This window comes from Oncorhynchus mykiss, chromosome 28, assembly GCF_013265735.2.
Source record: "Oncorhynchus mykiss isolate Arlee chromosome 28, USDA_OmykA_1.1, whole genome shotgun sequence".
In the NCBI taxonomy this organism is placed as follows: domain Eukaryota; kingdom Metazoa; phylum Chordata; class Actinopteri; order Salmoniformes; family Salmonidae; genus Oncorhynchus; species Oncorhynchus mykiss.
Window position 1 is genome coordinate 29,037,336 of NC_048592.1, and position 18,344 is coordinate 29,055,679.

The following is an 18,344-nucleotide window of genomic DNA, read 5'->3' on the forward strand; positions in this document are numbered from 1 at the left end:
CGCTTCCTCACACTGTGGGGGAGATGAAGTAATGTCAAATCAAATCAAAATCGAATCAAATTTATTTATATAGCCCTTCTTACATCAGCTGATATCTCAACGTGCTGTACAGAAACCGAGCCTAAACCCCCAAACAGCAAGCAATGCAGGTGTAGAAGCACGGTGGCTAGGAAAAACTCCCTAGAAAGGCCAAAACCTAGGAAGAAACCTAGAGAGGAACCAGGCTATGAGGGGTGGCCAGTCCTCTTCTGGCTGTGCCGGGTGGAGATTATAACAGAACATGGCCAAGATGTTAAAATGTTCATAAATGACCAGCATGGTCAAATAATAATAATCACTGTAGTTGTCGAGGGTGCAACAAGTCAGCACCTCAGGAGTAAATGTCAGTTGGCTTTTCATAGCCGATCATTAAGAGTATCTCTACCGCTCCTGCTGTCTCTAGAGAGTTGAAAACAGCAGGTCTGGGACAGATAGCATGTCCGGTGAACAGGTCAGGGTTCCATAGCCGCAGGCAGAACAGTTGAAACTGGAGCAGCAGCACGGCCAGGTGGACTGGGGACAGCAAGGAGTCATCATGCCAGGTAGTCCTGAGGCATGGTTCTAGGGCTCAGGTCCTCCGAGAGAGAGAAAGAAAGAGAGAAAGAGAGAATTAGAGAGAGCACACTTAAATTCACACAGGACACCGAATAAGATAGGAGAAGTACTCCAGATATAACAGATTGACCCTAGCCCCACGACACATAAACTACTGCAGCATAAATACTGGAGGCTGAAACAGGAGGGGTCAGGAGACACTGTGGCCCCATCCGATGATAACCCCGGACAGGGCCAAACAGGTAGGATATAACCCCACCCACTTTGCCAAATCACAGCGCCCACACCACTAGAGGGATATCTTCAACCACCAACTTACCATCCTGAGACAAGGCTGAGTATAGCCCACAAAGATCTCCGCCACGGCACAACCCAAGGGGGGGCGCCAACCCGGACAGGAAGATCACGCCAGTGACTCAACCCACTCAAGTGACGCACCCCTCCTAGGGACGGCATAGAAGAGTACCAGTAAGCCAGTGACTCAGCCCCTGTGATAGGGTTAGAGGCAGAGAATCCCAGTGGAGAGAGGAGAACCGGCCAGGCAGAGACAACAAGGGCGGTTTGTTGCTCCAGAGCCTTTCCGTTCACCTTCACACTCAATCATATGACCTACTGAAGAGATGAGTCTTCAGTAAAGACTTAGGGGTTGAGACCGAGTCTGTGTCTCTCACATGGGTAGGCAGACCGTTCCATAAAAATGGAGCTCTATAGGAGAAAGCCCTGCCTACAGCTGTTTGCTTAGAAACTCAAGGGACAATTAGGAGGCCTGCGTCTTGTGACCGCAGCGTACGTGTAGGTATGTACGGCAGGACCAAATCGGAAAGATAGGTAGGAGCAAGCCCATGTAATGCTTTGTAGGTTAGCAGTAAAACCTTGAAATCAGCCCTTGCCTTACCACAAAGCCAGTGTAGAGAGACTAGCACTGGAGTAATATGACCACATTTTTTGGTTCTAGTCAGGATTCTGGCAGCTGTATTTAGCACTAACTGAAGCATTGCAGTAGTCTAACCTAGAAGTAACAAAAGCATGGATAAATTTTTCTGCATCATTTTTGGACAGAAAGTTTCCGATTTTTCAATGTTAAGTAGATGGAAAAAAGCTGTCCTTGAAACAGTCTTGATATGTTCCTCAAAAGAAAGATCAGGGTCCAGAGTAACGCCGAGGTCCTTCACAGTTTTATTTGAGACGATTGTACAACCATCAAGATTAATTGTCAGATTCAACAGAAGATCTCTTTGTTTCTTGGGACCTAGAACGAGGATCTCTGTTTTGTCCAAGTTTAAAAGTAGAATGTTTTCAGCCATCCACTTCTTTATGTCTTAAACAAGGCTTCCACATGTGTGTGTCTGTGTTACTGACCGAAATGTACAGCTCTGTGTCATCCGCATGTGTGTGTCTGTGTTACTGATCGAAGTCATTCAACACGTGTAGTTCAAAGTTTTGCATAAGTAATGCATTGTTTTGTGAGTGATTTGTGTAGAAGTTTTGAGTTGTGTGAGTGTTTCTCAATCCAGGATGTGGCCCTAAAAGACTGGGCAAAATGTTGGATTAGAGAGAGTGAAATTTGAGATTATAGTTTTGTCCTGTGTTTGTGCAGGGTCTACTATTATTTCTAATGAGGAACGATCGCCAAGGATGAAATACTTAACCAATCCTTTACTAAAAAATGTGACGATTACATACATTAGTTACGTCAGCTCAGTTTTACGCGCTTTTGTTCTAGTTCTTCCAGTTTATAATGATTATAACTACTTTGCTCCACGTTAGTCTTAGTCCCCACTCTTTCCTTTCATTCCATGTAGCTACTTTTGGCCAGCTAATAGCCTAACAACTGATCAAGCAATATTACGTTCTAAATGTTCAAATCCTTTTGCTGCAGGATTAATTTGCTGTGACAATATAGGCCAAATTAAGATTCTACATCTGTAGATACATTTTCTGCCTTGAAATCTTTTTTTTCTAAATGAGAGAGAATGTGACCTAATGTTTTGTTTAAACTTCACAATTACGCTAACTGATAATAAGGGGTATGGTGTAAGAATAAATTAATCATATTTTACAGTAACAACCTGGTAGGTCATGAGAATAATAGTTAAACAATATATCACTTTATAGCAACTCGAATTCCCAGAAATAGTCTCCCTAAATTATTAGTAAAGGAGTGTACAGGGATTTACGTTTTTTTTTTTGGCTGCCCAAAGATGTAAATGAGCTATTTATACGCAGAAGTGCCATATTTTAACTGCTTTTCACACACACAGGGGAGGAATCAAAAAGATCAGTACAGGAATTCTTTGTATTTTGGTCGTTATCAGTTAAATAATTCTCAGAGCCAACTTACCTGACTGCCATTAATGCAATACATTGTCTGTCTTTCACTTTAACAATGGGGAGGAACCAGAAATATCAGTTTTACCGTACTGGAATTCTTCGCAGTATGGTTGTTTTCACTTTTTTTAAAGGTTCCAACCCCCAGGACGCCTCTTCCCCAGAAGTAAACAGTCGTATCACTTTCTGCGCATGTGTTAGTTTACATATGTCTCTGCCTCATATTTATTTATTTTTTAAACATTTTTTCTTTTACCCCTTTTTCTCCACAATTTTGTGCTATCCAATTGGTAGTTACAGTCTTGTCTCATCGCTGCAACTCCTGTACGGACTCGGGAGAGGCGAAGGTCAAGAGCTGCGCGTCCTCCGAAACACAACCCAACCAAGCCGCGCTGCTTCTTGACACAATGCCCACTTAACCAGGAAGCCAGCTGCACCAATGTGTCGGAGGAAACACCGTGCACCGGCCCGGTCGCTAGTGCGAGATGGGACAAGGACATCCCTGCCGGCCAAACCCTTCCCTAACCAAGGCGATGCTTGGCCAATTGTGCACCACCCCATGGGTCTCCCGGTCGCGGCCGGTATTGACAGAGCCTGGACTCTAAACTACAATTTGCGATGCAGTGCCTTAGACCACCTCTGTCGAGACGTCCCTCTAAGGCCCTTCTGCTAGCGTGCTAGCCCCGGCCTGCTAGCTGTCTGAATCGCTGTGTCTCCAACCAGCCCAAACACTCACTGGACACCTATTGATCACCCGGCTACGCATGCCTCTCCCTAATATCAATATGCCTGGTCCATTACTGTCCTGGTTTGTGATTGTCTTATTTCACTGTGAGCCTCTAGCCCTGCTCACTATGCCTTAACCTACCATTTAGTTCCACCTTCCACACATGTGGTGACATCACCTGGTTTAAACGTCTCTAGAGACAATATCTCTTACTCAATATCATCCTTACTTAATGCCTAGGTTTAACTCCAACGAGCTGCAGACTGTCGACGTGGGCAGCAGCAGGGACGGGACACAGACCTACAGCCAGTGCTACAGTGGGTAGAGGCGCAGGTGAGGCCACCATGGGAAGAGGTGACAGCACTCTCACTCGCGAACAAAGGGTTGTGTTCAAAGTTTGAGAGACTGCGGCTGGCTGATGGCGTGCTACAGCGGGCATAGAAGGAGTCACCTACGGGAGAGGAGAGGTGGCAGTCCCAAAAGCACTGAGGGAGGCTGTGCTCCAGAGTACTCGTGGGAGGATGGGGACTGGACACTGTTTGCAAACTGATATGTGACACGTGTTAATGCAAAAAATAACATAAAACAGGCAAGCCTCCCCCAAAAATGTGGGGCTCTGCCACACCTGCCCTGAATGACGGGTCGCCACTGGATACAGTACCTTGATACTTAAACTATTTATTCTCGGATCTGCTAAAGTTATAATCAATTCGATTTAACTGAATATTACAATTTGTCATTAGTTGGAGGTTATTCAGCAAATTTACCAACATTGGTCATTTTACTTTTTTGTTTGACTGCCATTACAAAGTTTGTATGATTGACAACGCCATAGCCTACTCGGTTTTTAAATTACATTTTAACATTTTTAATTCCTAATACAAACAGCAACTTACATTGCTACATCAAACATGGCTAACAAAACAAAACACAGGTATTAACAAGAAAATACTGAAACATACAAAAAATAAAAAATAAAATAATACAAAAAATAAACAATTTTAGTGCAATTGCATTCACTCTGAAAAAATCTTATTATAATGATTCAGAAATATGTTATTCTTGTTGTTATTCACTAGGGTTAATTTTTTAATAAGATAATTAAATTCAATCAGAATTTTTTAAAATTTTGGTATAGAATTTTTGAATTTTTGTTTGTGTATGAAGTATTTGGCAATCAGAATAAAAATAATAACAATCATTTCAGTGGTCTTGTTATCATTGCAACAGTAACATATTATATATTTCATGTCACAAACATAGGCAGTGTTCATAATGGTAAGTATTTTGCAAGGTTATCTCAAAATTCTGACACAAATTTACATTCAAAGAACAAGTGAGACAGATTCTCACCTTCTTCACAGAAAACGCAGATATCATCAATAGCCACAAATTTGGATATCATAGAATTACATGGATATATCTTATGTAAAATGTTGAAGTGCACTTCCTTAACTTTGTTTGGTATACAGTATTTGTAAGGCCTTAACCATGCATTTTTCTTTCAATGTAATAAATTGTTCATATATGAGAATATTACACTTGTCAAAAATATCAACAAGTAAAAATTGAAGACCTCCAAATTTATTAAACACATTATTTGGAATGAAATACCATATTGAATCAGTATTGATCAAAAAAAAATTCAACCAGTTTATCTTGAAAGTGTTATTTATGTCAACAAAATCCAACACTTCTAGACCGCCTTCAGCTCTTTTGTTAGAAAGGACAGATTTATTTAGTTTGTGAGACTTATTTTTCCAGATGAAGTCAAGAAAAGTCTTATTGATCTCTTTACAAGTAGCTGGATTTACACACAACGATAATGAGGGGTACACAAAACGATACAGTCCCTCTGCCTTGGACAGAAGTACTCTCCCAAGTATAGAAAGATCTCTTTGTAGCCAATTATTAAATATATTTTTAGTTCTCTTAATTTTAGGAGAGAAATTCAAATATTGTCTGAGTAAGTGTTTTTTTGACAGATATATTCCTAAATATTTAACACAGTCCATAACAGAAATATTTTCTATTTCTTTATCATCAGAGTCAAATAAACATAAGATTCACATTTAGAAACATTCAACATTAATCCTGTTGCAATAGAAAATGCAGTTATAGTATTAAGGGCATGGGCGACCTGATCTTGTCTCTTAACAAAAGAGTAGACTCATCAGCCAGTTGGGAGATTTTGATTTCTTTGTTAAAAATGGTTAAGCTATACACATGTGCATTATTCAGAATATCTAGAGATAGAAGTTCCACAACCAAAATGAATAAAAATTGCGAAATTGCGCATCCCTGTCGTACACTTCTGTTGATACGGAATCTTTTGGAAGTATTAAGGTTTAGTAGCACAGAACTATGTATATCTTTGTAAAACATTCGAATTACTTTAATACAATTTTTAACAAATCCAAAAAGTTTAAGAGACCTAAAGAGAAATTCATGTTAAATTGTGTCAAAGGCTTTATATAAGACAACCGCATCTGAGTCAATTGCTTCTGAATAACTTACAAGGTCCAAAACTAAAATAATGTTAGAGCTTATGTGATGGCCCTTCATAAATCCGGTTTGAGTCTCATTTATTATGGTATCTATTCCTTTCTTTAATATTTTGGCATAAACCAGAGCAATCAATTTGTAATCAACATTTAATAAAGTAATTGGTCTCCAAATTGTCAATGAGAGAAGAAGGGTCTTTATCGGGCTTCGGAATCATTGAAAAAAGGCCCCGTTTCATAGTGGAGACCATTTCCCCATTTTTAATGCAATCTTGAAACATATTGAAAATCAGGTCTTCTAGTAACTCCCAAAACTGTCTATAGAATTCCACACAAGAAGTGTGTTGTTTAATTTCCAATATCCTCGAGAACCTTTAGATTTTTTAGTAGCTTGTAAATTCAGGGAAATCAAGTGATGATCAGAAAAGGGAGCCAACTGATGATCTACATTTATAGCAAATTGTAACAAAAAATGGTAAATTAGGAATACATCTATTCTAGATTTACGTGACATAGTTTTGTTGGTCCAGGTATAACCCTTAGCATCCGGATTGAAATAACGCCAGGCATCCTCAACACAGAGATTCTTGCATAATGTAATGATAATGTTACTATTTTGAGGGTTTTGACTCGTTCTAGGAGCAGATGCACCAGGTGTTTCATTAAAATCCCCTGAAATAATTAGAAAAGCCTCTGAGTATTTGTTGCTTAAATACTGTACTTTCTTGGTAAATTGGGTAAAAGGGTCTTATTAGGCGCATGTGTTATGTCCGTATACATTACAGATGATGAAAATAGCAGTCAAGTTTAACAGTTACCATGACGCATCGGCCGTCTTGTGAAGATGTGGATTCTAGAATGTCACCTTTAAACTTGTGAATAACTGTCAAAACACCAGCAGAATGATTTGATCCATGACTGAAATAGGCCATATCTCCCCATTGTGCTTTCTAAAATTTCAAATCACTTTCACCCGAATGAGTTTCCGGAAGGACAGAATCTGCGTTACTGCTTTTACAGTATAAAAATAAAGCTTTCCTTTTTGTAGGATTTCTCAAACCCCTAGTATTCAGACTAACGATATTGAGTGAATTGAAAACGAACTCCTGCATTAAAAAAGGAAGAACACAAATTAGATAAGAAGTATTAATGTGAACAATAAAACAAACAGTGAACCTTGAGAGGATTACTCCGACGAAAACTACGCTCAGCTGAGGTAGCGGTGGTTAACAGAATAACACATCGATTTACTTCCTTGTTTTTGTTCATCAGTTGTAGTTCGAACGGTACATCTATTCGTGGCAGTACATTAACTGTATTCATGGTAGTACTCACAGTTCCAATTTGGTTAATGTCAACAGAGTTACCCAGTAATCATTCTTCCTTCGATAAACGCGTGGGCCCTTGAACCCAGCCTTCTTTCCCGCTTGTCGTGCCTTCTGTATAAGCGGCCAGTTTCTCTCTGGCAGCCTGATCCTGCGGTATCAGAGCATCTCTGCCTACTTGTGTCCTGAGTGTGCTCTGTGGAAATAGCAAAGGCCTACTGCTGAAAATCACTGAATTAATTGAGGAACATGAGAAAGCTCGGAATTTATGAACGTTCTGTTTCGCAATTCACAACATCACTGGCGATCAAAGTTACTGTATCATGACTAAATAGATGTTTCACTTGCTGTAAAATCTTTACATAGTAGCTGCTGCAATAATCTTATTTTAGGAGAACCCTGGCATAGCAACCGTTGGTTATAAATGCTTTTTAATAGGCACTTATATTAGGTATTTCCCGGGACTCTGTGGATAAATATGAATTATTCCCGGTATTGAAATTTGGTAGATTTTGGGGAAAATAGTAATGCCTACAGCAGACTGGGTCTAGAGGTCTGAGTCAGAGTTAGTGCTTCAGTTATCCATTGAGCTGTGTTGGGCAGTGTTCAGCTCTCCTCCACAGTTTGGGTTGGGTAAAGATGCAGGGCTGACTGGCATTTCCAAAAAGAGACAATGTGGAGTTATGCGGGTTAATACTTGCCCTGAAAGATGTTCACCCGATTTTGCCACGCAAAGTAAAACAAGACGCAAATAGCAGAGTTAGCAATATCATTTAATCCTTCTCCCTCAGCATAGAATCACTGTTGTACATAAGTTATTTTTTCTTTTATTTCTCAATTTCACAGGTTAATTTCTCTCTTCAAACTTCCAGTTTGACCTAACTCTCATATCAAACAAAAATAATAAAGCAGATTGTATTATACAAAAATGCAAACCAATTTTCACACAGTGAATTCTCTTACAAAGTCATAAAATGGCGTAATAATGTCTACATCCACATTGGAGGAAGATAATTCTAAACATTCCTTAATGGAGTATAATATACATATAAAAACGTTTTTTTCTTGCTGAAATTAAACCTGTACCTTAATTTAAGAGATATATTACAAGGAAGTAATCATATAAAAAAAGCCATTGTGTTTTTCAAAAAAAAAAAAAAAGAAATTAAAATGTGAGCCCAAAACAGCAGTAACACTATTGTGATTCCGGGGAGAGTTGGCTGTGTGAAGAAGGGGTAGGCAGCAGTTTAGCTCAGAAACAAATGAAAGCAGGCGACTGACATGAACATGATCATTGCTCTTCCCAGAAACCACATCCTTGTTACTTCTCCTCGGCTATGGAATTTAAAGGGACAGCTCACTCAAATCAAAGTTAGTTGCACATTTTAGACCTCAAGTAGTTTAATGTTGATTTGAGTTTACATCCCACCCCATCTAGTGTTTATTCAGCTATATGCTTAAACCCAAAGAGTAGAAAACAATAGGCACTGAATTAGAATGCCCATCTTTGCCATTGGTTTTGGGATTGAGGCTTAGGGCTGGATCTACACAACAGATGGCATGGAATGTGAGCTCATGTTTGCCTAAATGTCAAACTGTTACCATGGTTACTCAATGGATTTTCAGTTTGACCAAGTCCCCCTAAAAGAGAGACGCAATAGTCCATAAGCCAGAATGAAGAAAATTGTATTTACACTTACTTTCCTTTTTGGTCCTTTTGGTGGTAGGTAATACAAACCGATATACAGACCTGTGTACTGAAGGTCGGGCTGATAACACTTCACTGTGGATATTTTGTATCAGATTGTGTCCAACATAGGGACAAAATCAGCAGACAACAAGTAAGTTGAAATAAAGTTTGTTCAACATTCTGACTTGTAATGGGACTGTTTGGGCATGCTGAGCCTACATGTTAGAGACGAGTGCTTAAGTATTACACTCTTGGATTCAAAAAGAGGCTAGCCTCATGTCAACATTAGACCACTGTTCAGATCTGAAAACATTGGACACAATTTGGAGTGAACTCACTCTTTAAGGGTCTTGGCTGGAGGGACCTTGATAGTATTTCCTTAAGCTTAAATAACAAATGTGGGCAAGCTAATTTTCATGACTATTCTGAAGCAAAGACAAACTGTGTGTGGATGAGAGCGATGCTGCGTTTGACAGTTTCCCTGGACAACATGATGCTTTGCCTTGTGAGGTGATACGTAGATCACCGTAAGACTTGGAAGTCAGTGATTTTTCACTCAGCAACGACAGGAACAAAAACAACTTCAAACCCAACTAGTCAATGACATTTTGCCAGAAGAAACAAGTTTTGTTATAAATATGACAAAAGGTGACTGACAGGTGAAGAGAAAAAACATGCATGCCAATTCAAATCTCTTTTCATTTGATTAGTGTGCTTCCGAATGATCTTACTGTTGGCGTGGATGGCCGAGGAGTATTCCTTGAGAAGCAAGCCTTTGACTAAATTAAAGGCTTAGCCGGCTCACCTCTTAAAAAAACAAAAACATCACATTTCTAATATTTCCACACGGTCACCCAGTACAGCACCCTTCACTTTGAAAAAAATCCATAGTGTACCTTTTCTACAATACAACCTAGCACACACACACAACAAAAAACTTCAATTTTTATCATTAAAATGAGTCTTCTTTTGGAAGCATATTTCAATATAGAACTTATTTGTTTGAACACAAAAAGATTAAGTGAACACACATCAATGCACACAGAAGTCCTTCAACTGGGTAAGGATAAAGTCTGTGTTGGCAACCAGTGGACAGGGGAAAAAAATAACATTTAGCTGATTCTAAGTAGAGATCATTTAATATAAATGCTGAGCGAGTAGAAGAAGAGGTGGCACGTTAATAGTGCTTAGTATATTAATGTATGTATACATACTCATATGTATAAGTGAGTTGTTAACCTAAACAGTACAATGTATTAAAGAGCAGCCTGAGGCTTGAAGTGTGGTTGGAGAAAAACAAAAACCCTTTCCCCAACCTTAATTTATATTGCCCCCCCCCCCACACACACACCTTAAACCCAGACAAAATGCTGAACCCCCCCCCCCCAAACTATGAACCCTGATCGTCACCTCTATCCTTAACCGTTTGAGTGTTCGATGGCCAATCATGAGGTTTGTTTACAAAAGGCAGAGCGCTCCTTAACAGGCACCAACAATTTCCATGACAGGGAAAGCAAAAATAACGTAATGATAATGATGATAATAATACTATAAAACTATATTGTGAAGAATATCATGAAAGTTTGCACTAAAAGTTTTCAAATTGAAGGTTAGGAAGACTTTGGGCAGAGGCTTTTTGAGGGGCAAGGCTTTCTGGCTGCTTGCTTTAAACCTCGCCAGGTTGTGGCCCAAGATTCTGGTCTTGAATCCACTAATACACTGAATAATATGGGTCTCGATCCTGACTTGTTCTAAAATGAAGTAATAGTATGTGGTTAAAAACAAATGGAATAGAAGGAATTTTTTAAAGTAAGCTCTTAAGATAACAAAATTATTTTTTTTAAAGACAATTTGCTATTCTTTCATTGATGATTGAGACGCACAAACCATTGAAATTATTGTTTGGCAGACTACAGCCACTTTCTACATGTATTAAGAGAAAGATGAGTTATTTTTTGCATATTAATCCATTTCTCACTTCCCCTCCAATAACGGACCAGCGTTCAGGTAGGTTACAGCCCCTTAACTGCGATTTATGTGAGCGGGAGAAAAAAAACAAGGGAAAGTAACTTCATAGAAGTTAAAGAGAACCAATGACAAGATAATCCCAATGGGGAGGTCTTCTGATTACCAGATGAGTTCTGAGGAAGATAAAAACTATCACCCCATATGATTCCATTCACACATCAATTCATCTTGCACCGAGGAAAATGTTCCTACAATGTGAAAATGCATGTTATCTACAACTGTGTTAACTTAACACTTATTACACTCCCTTGAGAGTGCATTTTCCACACTGCAGGTTTGATTGAATTCCAGCCCCCCAGTACAACAGACATTTCCACGGCCAGCAGCAAGTCACACCACATCCCACGAGAAGCACAAAGTAGGTTCCCTTATAGAAAACATGAGGAAAGCTCATTATCAAAAAGATTCATTTTGCAATCTTTAAAACAGAATGCTTTGGTTAATAATATACTGCTTTTCAAGTATGAAACAGATATGATGTATTCATAAAATGCACTAATAAAATCAGACTTCTCATGAGGTCTCATGTGGCTTGAAGCGGCCTAGTCTCGTTTGGTTCTGAAGGTTGGCTGAACATTTTCACTCTCCCTTTCCCTGGCCTCCCTCATCTGGTCGACCACGTTTTACGATTCTGGGGGTGGTGTATTCCTGAACCCTAGCGGTTACAACACTTATATTACTGAACGTGAACGGAACAGTTACTACACTGACTAAATGTTGGTTATAATTGCCTTCGTAAGCTGTCAAAGGTATCGGAAACTATCAACAACTGTCATATCAGGCTATAATGGATTATAACAGATACTTATGTGATGCGTACGACCGCTGACATAACTGTCGTGAACACCAAGACTTATGATACCATTATGTAGTACATATGAGCATAAGTTGATTTAGTATTTGGGGTCTTAAAGTCCCTGCAAGCTGCTTACCCTTAATGTGCCTCGTAATGGGAACAAAGATACAGAGGGGAGAATTGAGAAATACTCCACCGATCGATCTACAATGGGTCTTGATATGTGATGTCTATGTAGGGGGATAGGCCTCTGAACAATTATCATCATCATCATCATCTGCTTTTCCATTACTTTGAGAGGCTTGTTTTATAGTCCCAGTTAGAGAAAAGAAAACAAAAAAATAAACGTTATCAAATGCCCTGGTTTCCAGGCAATGAAAGTAAAAAGAAGAAGCTCATTCACAGAACAAAAAAAGAAAGAAAAACTCCTATCACAGCAGATACTGCTCATCTTCTGTCTGTATGTTTTACACCACAGTGTCTGAGTAGGTGTTGTGTGTGTGTGGTCTAGGAGCAGGAATGGACCATACCATTCTTCTGCAGCTCTGAGACCCCGGGCCCCGGCTCAGAACACAGGCTGAGCGAAGACGCTTTATTGGTCAGTGACAACATGGCTCCGCCCACACCACCGTCCTGACCTAGACCGCTGGAGCCATTAGATACCTCACTACACACACCGAGAGAGAGCAAGCGGAGAGAGAGCGAGAGCGAGGAAAGAGAGCGAGGAAAGAGAGGGCGAGAGCGAGGAAAGAGAGGGCGAGGAGAGAGAGGGGGCGAGAGCGAGGAGAGAGGGGGCGAGAGCGAGGAGAGAGAGGGGGCGAGAGCGAGGAGAGAGGGCAAGAGCGAGAGGGCGAGGAGAGAGGGCGAGGAGAGAGCAAAGAGAGCGAGGAGAGAGTGTGACAGAGAGAGGGGTTACGATCATAAGATCATTCCATGTACAATGACGTGGTGTCCTGCTGAGGTGTGTGCATGTGTCCACTCACCCGAGGGCCAGAGCAATCTCCTCCAGCTGGGTCTTGTGGTCCTGCTGGCCATTCTGTGCAGCCTTCATCTTGTACTGGACTTCATGAGCCACCTGACTGTCCTGTAGAGACCATATCAATACACTGTCAGCTCACAGTGGCACGCCTGTCTGTGCCTGCCCGTCCGCTCGCCCATTTCTGTCCATGCCCGCCCATACACCAGTTTGTCCGTGCCCTCCCGCCCGTACGCCTGTTTGTCCGTGCCCTCCCGCCCGTAACCCTGTTTGTCCGTGCCCTCCCGCCCGTACCCCTGTTTGTCCGTGCCCGCCCTTCGCCTGTCCGCCCGCCAGTACTACACACCTGATTCAAATCAAAGACAGATGATGAGTTGAGTCAGGTGAGTAGTGCTAGGGCAAAAACCAAAATGTGCACCCTTTGGGCTCCCCAGGACCAGGATTGAGAACCACTGCTATAGGGCGCTGTGAGCAGAGCAGAATAATTCCCTTTGTAACAGGCAGACAAACTACAGTTCTCCCCTCCATCTCTCCCGCACCATGTCTATCCGGCGGGTCCTCTTGCCAATCTCCCTCTCAACCTGGTGCAGCTCCATGCTGAGCTGCTCGCTAGACACCAAGGCAGCATTGCTGGAAACCCCCACTGGACCGGGCCACTTCCCCTGCTGGCCCTGGTTCTGACATGGTTGGGAGGGCTGGGCCGCCAGGGCACTGACCTCCCTCTGAGGATGGGGAAGAGGAAGTTCAGGGTTAATCAGGTCAGTCTTCTCCCAACGAATAACCCCTTCTCTACCATTAGTCACACGCTTGGTTGCCCCCACACCAATTTTTTTTTTGCCTTAATTGTTTTCAATTCAAAAAGTTGTGTTTGTCCCATATCTGTGTGTGTGTGTGAGAAAACCCACCTCCATGCCGTGGGTATGGGTCTGTTGGGTGATCTGCTGGTTGACCTGTTGGAGCTCAATCTTCAGATGCTCTCTGTCCTGAGCTGGCATAGACAGCCTGGGAGAGAGGAGAAGAGACCCAAGCCATCAGTTACTGATACATAACGCATTAACTTCTTCGATATAGGGGGCGCTCTTTTAATTTTTGGATAAAAAAACGTTCCCATTTTAAACAAGATATTTTGTCACGAAAAGATGCTCGACTATGCATATAATTGACAGCTTTGGAAAGAAAACACTCTGACATTTCCAAAACTGATATTATTAAGATATTATCTGTGAGTGCCACAGAACTGATGCTACAGGCGAAACCAAGATGAAATTTAAAACCGGAAATGCCCCAGATTTTGAATGCGCTGTGTTCCAATGTCTCCTTATATGGCTGTGAATGCGCAAGGAATGAGCCTACACTTTCTGTCGTTTCCCCAAGGTGTCTGCAGCATTGTGACGTATTTGTAGGCATATCATTGGAAGATTGACCATAAGAGACTACATTTACCAGGTGCTCGCTTGGTGTCCTCCGTTGCAATTATTGCGTAATCTCCAGCTGCGTGCATTTTTCCATTTGCTTCAGAGGAGAAACTCAACTGCCACGAATGACTTATCATCGAATAGATATGTGAAAAACACCTTGAGGATTGATTCTAAACAACGTTTGCCATGTTTCTGTCGATATTATGGAGTTAATTTGGAAAAAAGTTTGTCGTTGTAATGACTGAATTTTCTGGGTTTTTTCTTAGCCAAACGTGATGAACAAAACGGAGCGATTTCTCCTACACAAATAATATTTTGGGAAAAACTGAACATTTGCTATCTAACTGAGAGTCTCCTCATTGAAAACATCCGAAGTTCTTCAAAGGTAAATTATTTTATTTGAATGCTTTTCTTGTTTTTGTGAAAATGTTGCCTGCTGAATGCTAGGCTTAATGCTATGCTAGCTATCAATAAAATGCTTGTGTAGCCATGGTTGAAAAGCATATTTTGAAAATCTGAGATGACAGTGTTGTTAACAAAAGGCTAAGCTTGTGAGCCAATATATTTATTTCATTTCATTTGCGATTTTCATGAATAGTTAACGTTGCGTTATGCTAATGAGCTTGAGGCTATGATTACGCTCCCGGATACGGGATTGCTCGACGCAAGAAGTTAATAGATGGATGGATGCAATGATGAGTGTGTTTGGTCGTACTTTTCACTGAAGTGTCCCTGAGAGGAGAAGCCAGTCTGGTGGGAGGGGTAGGAGGCGCCGCCCCAGCCTCCGTGGTGCCCATAGGAAAACTCCGCTGTGGGCGGACAACGACAAGTTAAATCGTATGTCTTAAACACGGTTTCGACTTGGTCATATTCATTTGTCCAATATGCTCATTTACTAAAGTCTTCTGTTGCGACCTCTAATGAGCTCAACCCAGATGACAGATTGATCAAAGTAAAGTTGTAAGTAAGTTGGTTGGTCTCCCTACCGGCCATGTGCTTGGGTCCCTGGGCGGAGGCCATGGCCTGCACGGGGCCTGTCGTCTGGTAGCCTGTCTTGGAGGTGCGTGAGATGGCCCCGAAGCGCGACACGGTGGGCTGGGGGCCGAAGGGGATGATGGGGTCGTCGTCTTTGACCTCCGCCCCCCGCCTGGCCTGGACCTCCATGGAGGGCTCCCCCCGTAGACCTTTACCATCCACATTCTAGAGAGGCAGAATTTAGAAGTGTCATTTAGCAGGCCTCTAATTTAGTCAGTAAGAGTAGCAGGCCCTCAATTTAACAATCATTTAACAGTCATTCTACAGATAGATGGGGGAGAAAAATAAAAGGTATGGATGTGTGGGTGAGATTGTGGGGGGGACATTTAGCAGACATTCATCCAGAGTGAAATACAATAATGACAGATGCTCTCACGCAGAGTGAATCAGAAAAACGAATAGGGGTGAAAGAGGGGGTGTGAAGAAGGTGGAGGAGGAAAAAAGAAAGATGACAGGAAGAGAGAAAGAATGAGAAGAAAAAGGGATGGTAGAAGGGCCGAATGAAAGCTAAAATCCTCCTAATCAAGCACATTTTCAACATTGTTCCTGTGATAACTGAGCCAGTAATACTTTCAGAAACTCACTAAGACGCACCGCCACTATTCCAGCTGTCACTCACCATCATCTCCATGGCGCCGGGCGTCATGATGTCTTTGGGCTTGGCGTCCTTGGTGACAATATAGGAGCCGATAGTGTCACAGGACCAGGGAGAATACTGGCCGGCGTAGTCCGGCTCCCTGCACTTCCCAAAGGCTTTGGAGCTTTCCTCCCCATACTATGGAGGCAGACACAGGTGTGTTAGTAAGTTACTCGTGCTAACAACACTGTACAGCAAGGCTCACAACACTGTACAGCAAGGCTCACAACACTGTACAGCAAGGCTCACAACACTGTACAGCAAGGCTCACAACACTGTACAGCAAGGCTCACAACACTGTACAGCAACGCTAACTTGGAAACATAACTTGAACGTGCTAAAAGGCATTTTAGAAAAGTGCCATACAGGGCAGAATAATATAAAATAGTATATAAGTTGTGAAACAGGGTCGTCGCTAGATAAATTAATGTCATAGCTAAAACAGCATCAAAAGCCCTGTTTTGTAAATGTTATAAAGTTATAGTTTCACTTCCCAATTAGATAATGTCATGACATTAATCCTCCCAGTTGGGAGTTTGGAAGGCTTACACTTGTCAACAGTAACAGTTTGTTTTTGGTCTGTACCACACAGAGCTCTGACTCCTTAATGTAGGGGTTCTCAAACTTTTTGGGCTGGGGACCCATTTTGTGATAGCAAATTTATCAGGGATCTCTCATAATCAGAACACAACTCGGGTGCGATAAAAAAAGTCTACAAGGAGTTGTACTCTGACGTTTGCAGTTCATGGCTGGACAAACCAAGTCTATTGACAGAGCCTGGGATAGAACATTTACAAAGGCCTCTTGGCATCAGAGAAAATGTTGCAGTTCAAGATCATTTCCAAAAATTCTATAAATGTTTTCATTAGATATTTTTTGTTGTTGCAGCTTTAAAGCTTAAATTACAGTGTATTTATGTAAACTAGTTTTGGTAAAATAGGTTAGAATGGAAAAAGTGATAATTGGTGGAGTACTGTGGATACCAATATCCCTGGTAGCCTCCCAGGCCCATGTTGCCCAGGGTTAAGAACATAGATTGTTGATTCATAATATTACATTGTATTACACACTTTAAACACATTCCACGGATTTCTTGGCCAAATGTCACTTAATATGTTGTTAGTGATATAGTATATTTTTCAGATCTTGCCGCATTAAGTTATGTAACCCCGGTTCTCTGAAGGAAATGAAGATACCCACAAAAGAGGGCGTCGCACAGTGAGGTCATTGGTTGAAGCCTTAATCAAATCATTCCCAACAGGCCAATCAGAGGTTCGTGGGTATACACCCTGCGTGTCTATATAACACTCTGCACTGCTCTGGTTTCCTCATTCTAAGCCACTTCACACGTCTATTTGGTTACCATCTGGTTACTAGCCCGTTAAGCAGCTTTCTCAACTTAACTGTTCCTCTCTGTGTGGGTTACCAGCCCACGATGGAGCATTGAGTCTTATTTAGTATTTTCAGGAATTCTGTTAACATCAGCTATACTTTATCGAGTGAAGTTACCTCCGTTTGTTAGCAGCGCCTTTTGTCGTCGGCTAGCTACAGTACACCTGTTGCCTGGCCTACACACAATAGCAGGTTCCCACAAATCTTTGCTACTTCTACCCAGGGTCTCTAGCTTTTTGTCAGTGCCTACCATGTTTTAGCTAGCAACCTCTGGGCTAAACTGCCATTTGGTTTGTTTGGCTAGCACCAACGGTGCTGTTTCTTCAGTGTGTTACCCTCCATTGAAGCACCATCCCTTTAACATTCCCCCATAGAAGACAACCCAGCCGTGAGTTCTACCTCGAGTTAGTTGGTTTACACACCGTCCCATAGTGAGATGTCGAACCGATTCGACTGAAAGAGAACCCACTTTGAGAACCCCTGTTTTAATGTGTTGACCCTGAGTGACCTAAGTTGTGTGTGTTGGTCTTACCTCTGGGGGGTAGTCACTAGGAAAGGCATGGGGAAGGGTGGGGGAGGCAGCAAAGGGTGGCGGGGAGATGACCTTCCGCTCTTCTAGTTGGGCCATCAGCTCCTTGCGGCGATGGTGCAGGTAGTCCAGGCTGGGCTGGGAGGAGCGTCTGTACTGCTCCTAAATAACACACCACAGGACACAGTTTATCAGACGTGTTGAGGGGTATATGGGGTGTAGTGGGTGTTGAGAGGTGTAATACTCAGTATTTCCATAATGACACTAAACTACCTGCATCTTTATGATTAGTACCACGCATATAAAAATGCATGCTATCATTAAAACGATTAAATATTTCTGACTTCTGGTCAACTAAAGAGACA

At 41.7% G+C, this 18,344-nt stretch overlaps 1 protein-coding gene across 1 annotated transcript in view; it reads right to left on the reverse strand.

Moving 5' to 3' along the window:
- Positions 1 to 8,230: 8,230 nt before the first annotated feature.
- LOC110508868 (roquin-1) overlaps positions 8,231 to 18,344 on the reverse strand; it is a 28,180-nt gene continuing 18,066 nt past the window's right edge. Inside the window, exons 13-20 of the mRNA XM_021589737.2 lie at positions 17,983 to 18,141; positions 16,041 to 16,196; positions 15,373 to 15,586; positions 15,102 to 15,195; positions 13,874 to 13,970; positions 13,508 to 13,690; positions 12,976 to 13,076; positions 8,231 to 12,659 (exon numbers count right to left, since the gene is read on the reverse strand). Coding sequence (XP_021445412.2) covers positions 12,500 to 12,659; positions 12,976 to 13,076; positions 13,508 to 13,690; positions 13,874 to 13,970; positions 15,102 to 15,195; positions 15,373 to 15,586; positions 16,041 to 16,196; positions 17,983 to 18,141 — 1,164 coding nt within the window. The 3' untranslated portion in view covers positions 8,231 to 12,499. The remainder of the gene's footprint in view (positions 12,660 to 12,975; positions 13,077 to 13,507; positions 13,691 to 13,873; positions 13,971 to 15,101; positions 15,196 to 15,372; positions 15,587 to 16,040; positions 16,197 to 17,982; positions 18,142 to 18,344) is intronic.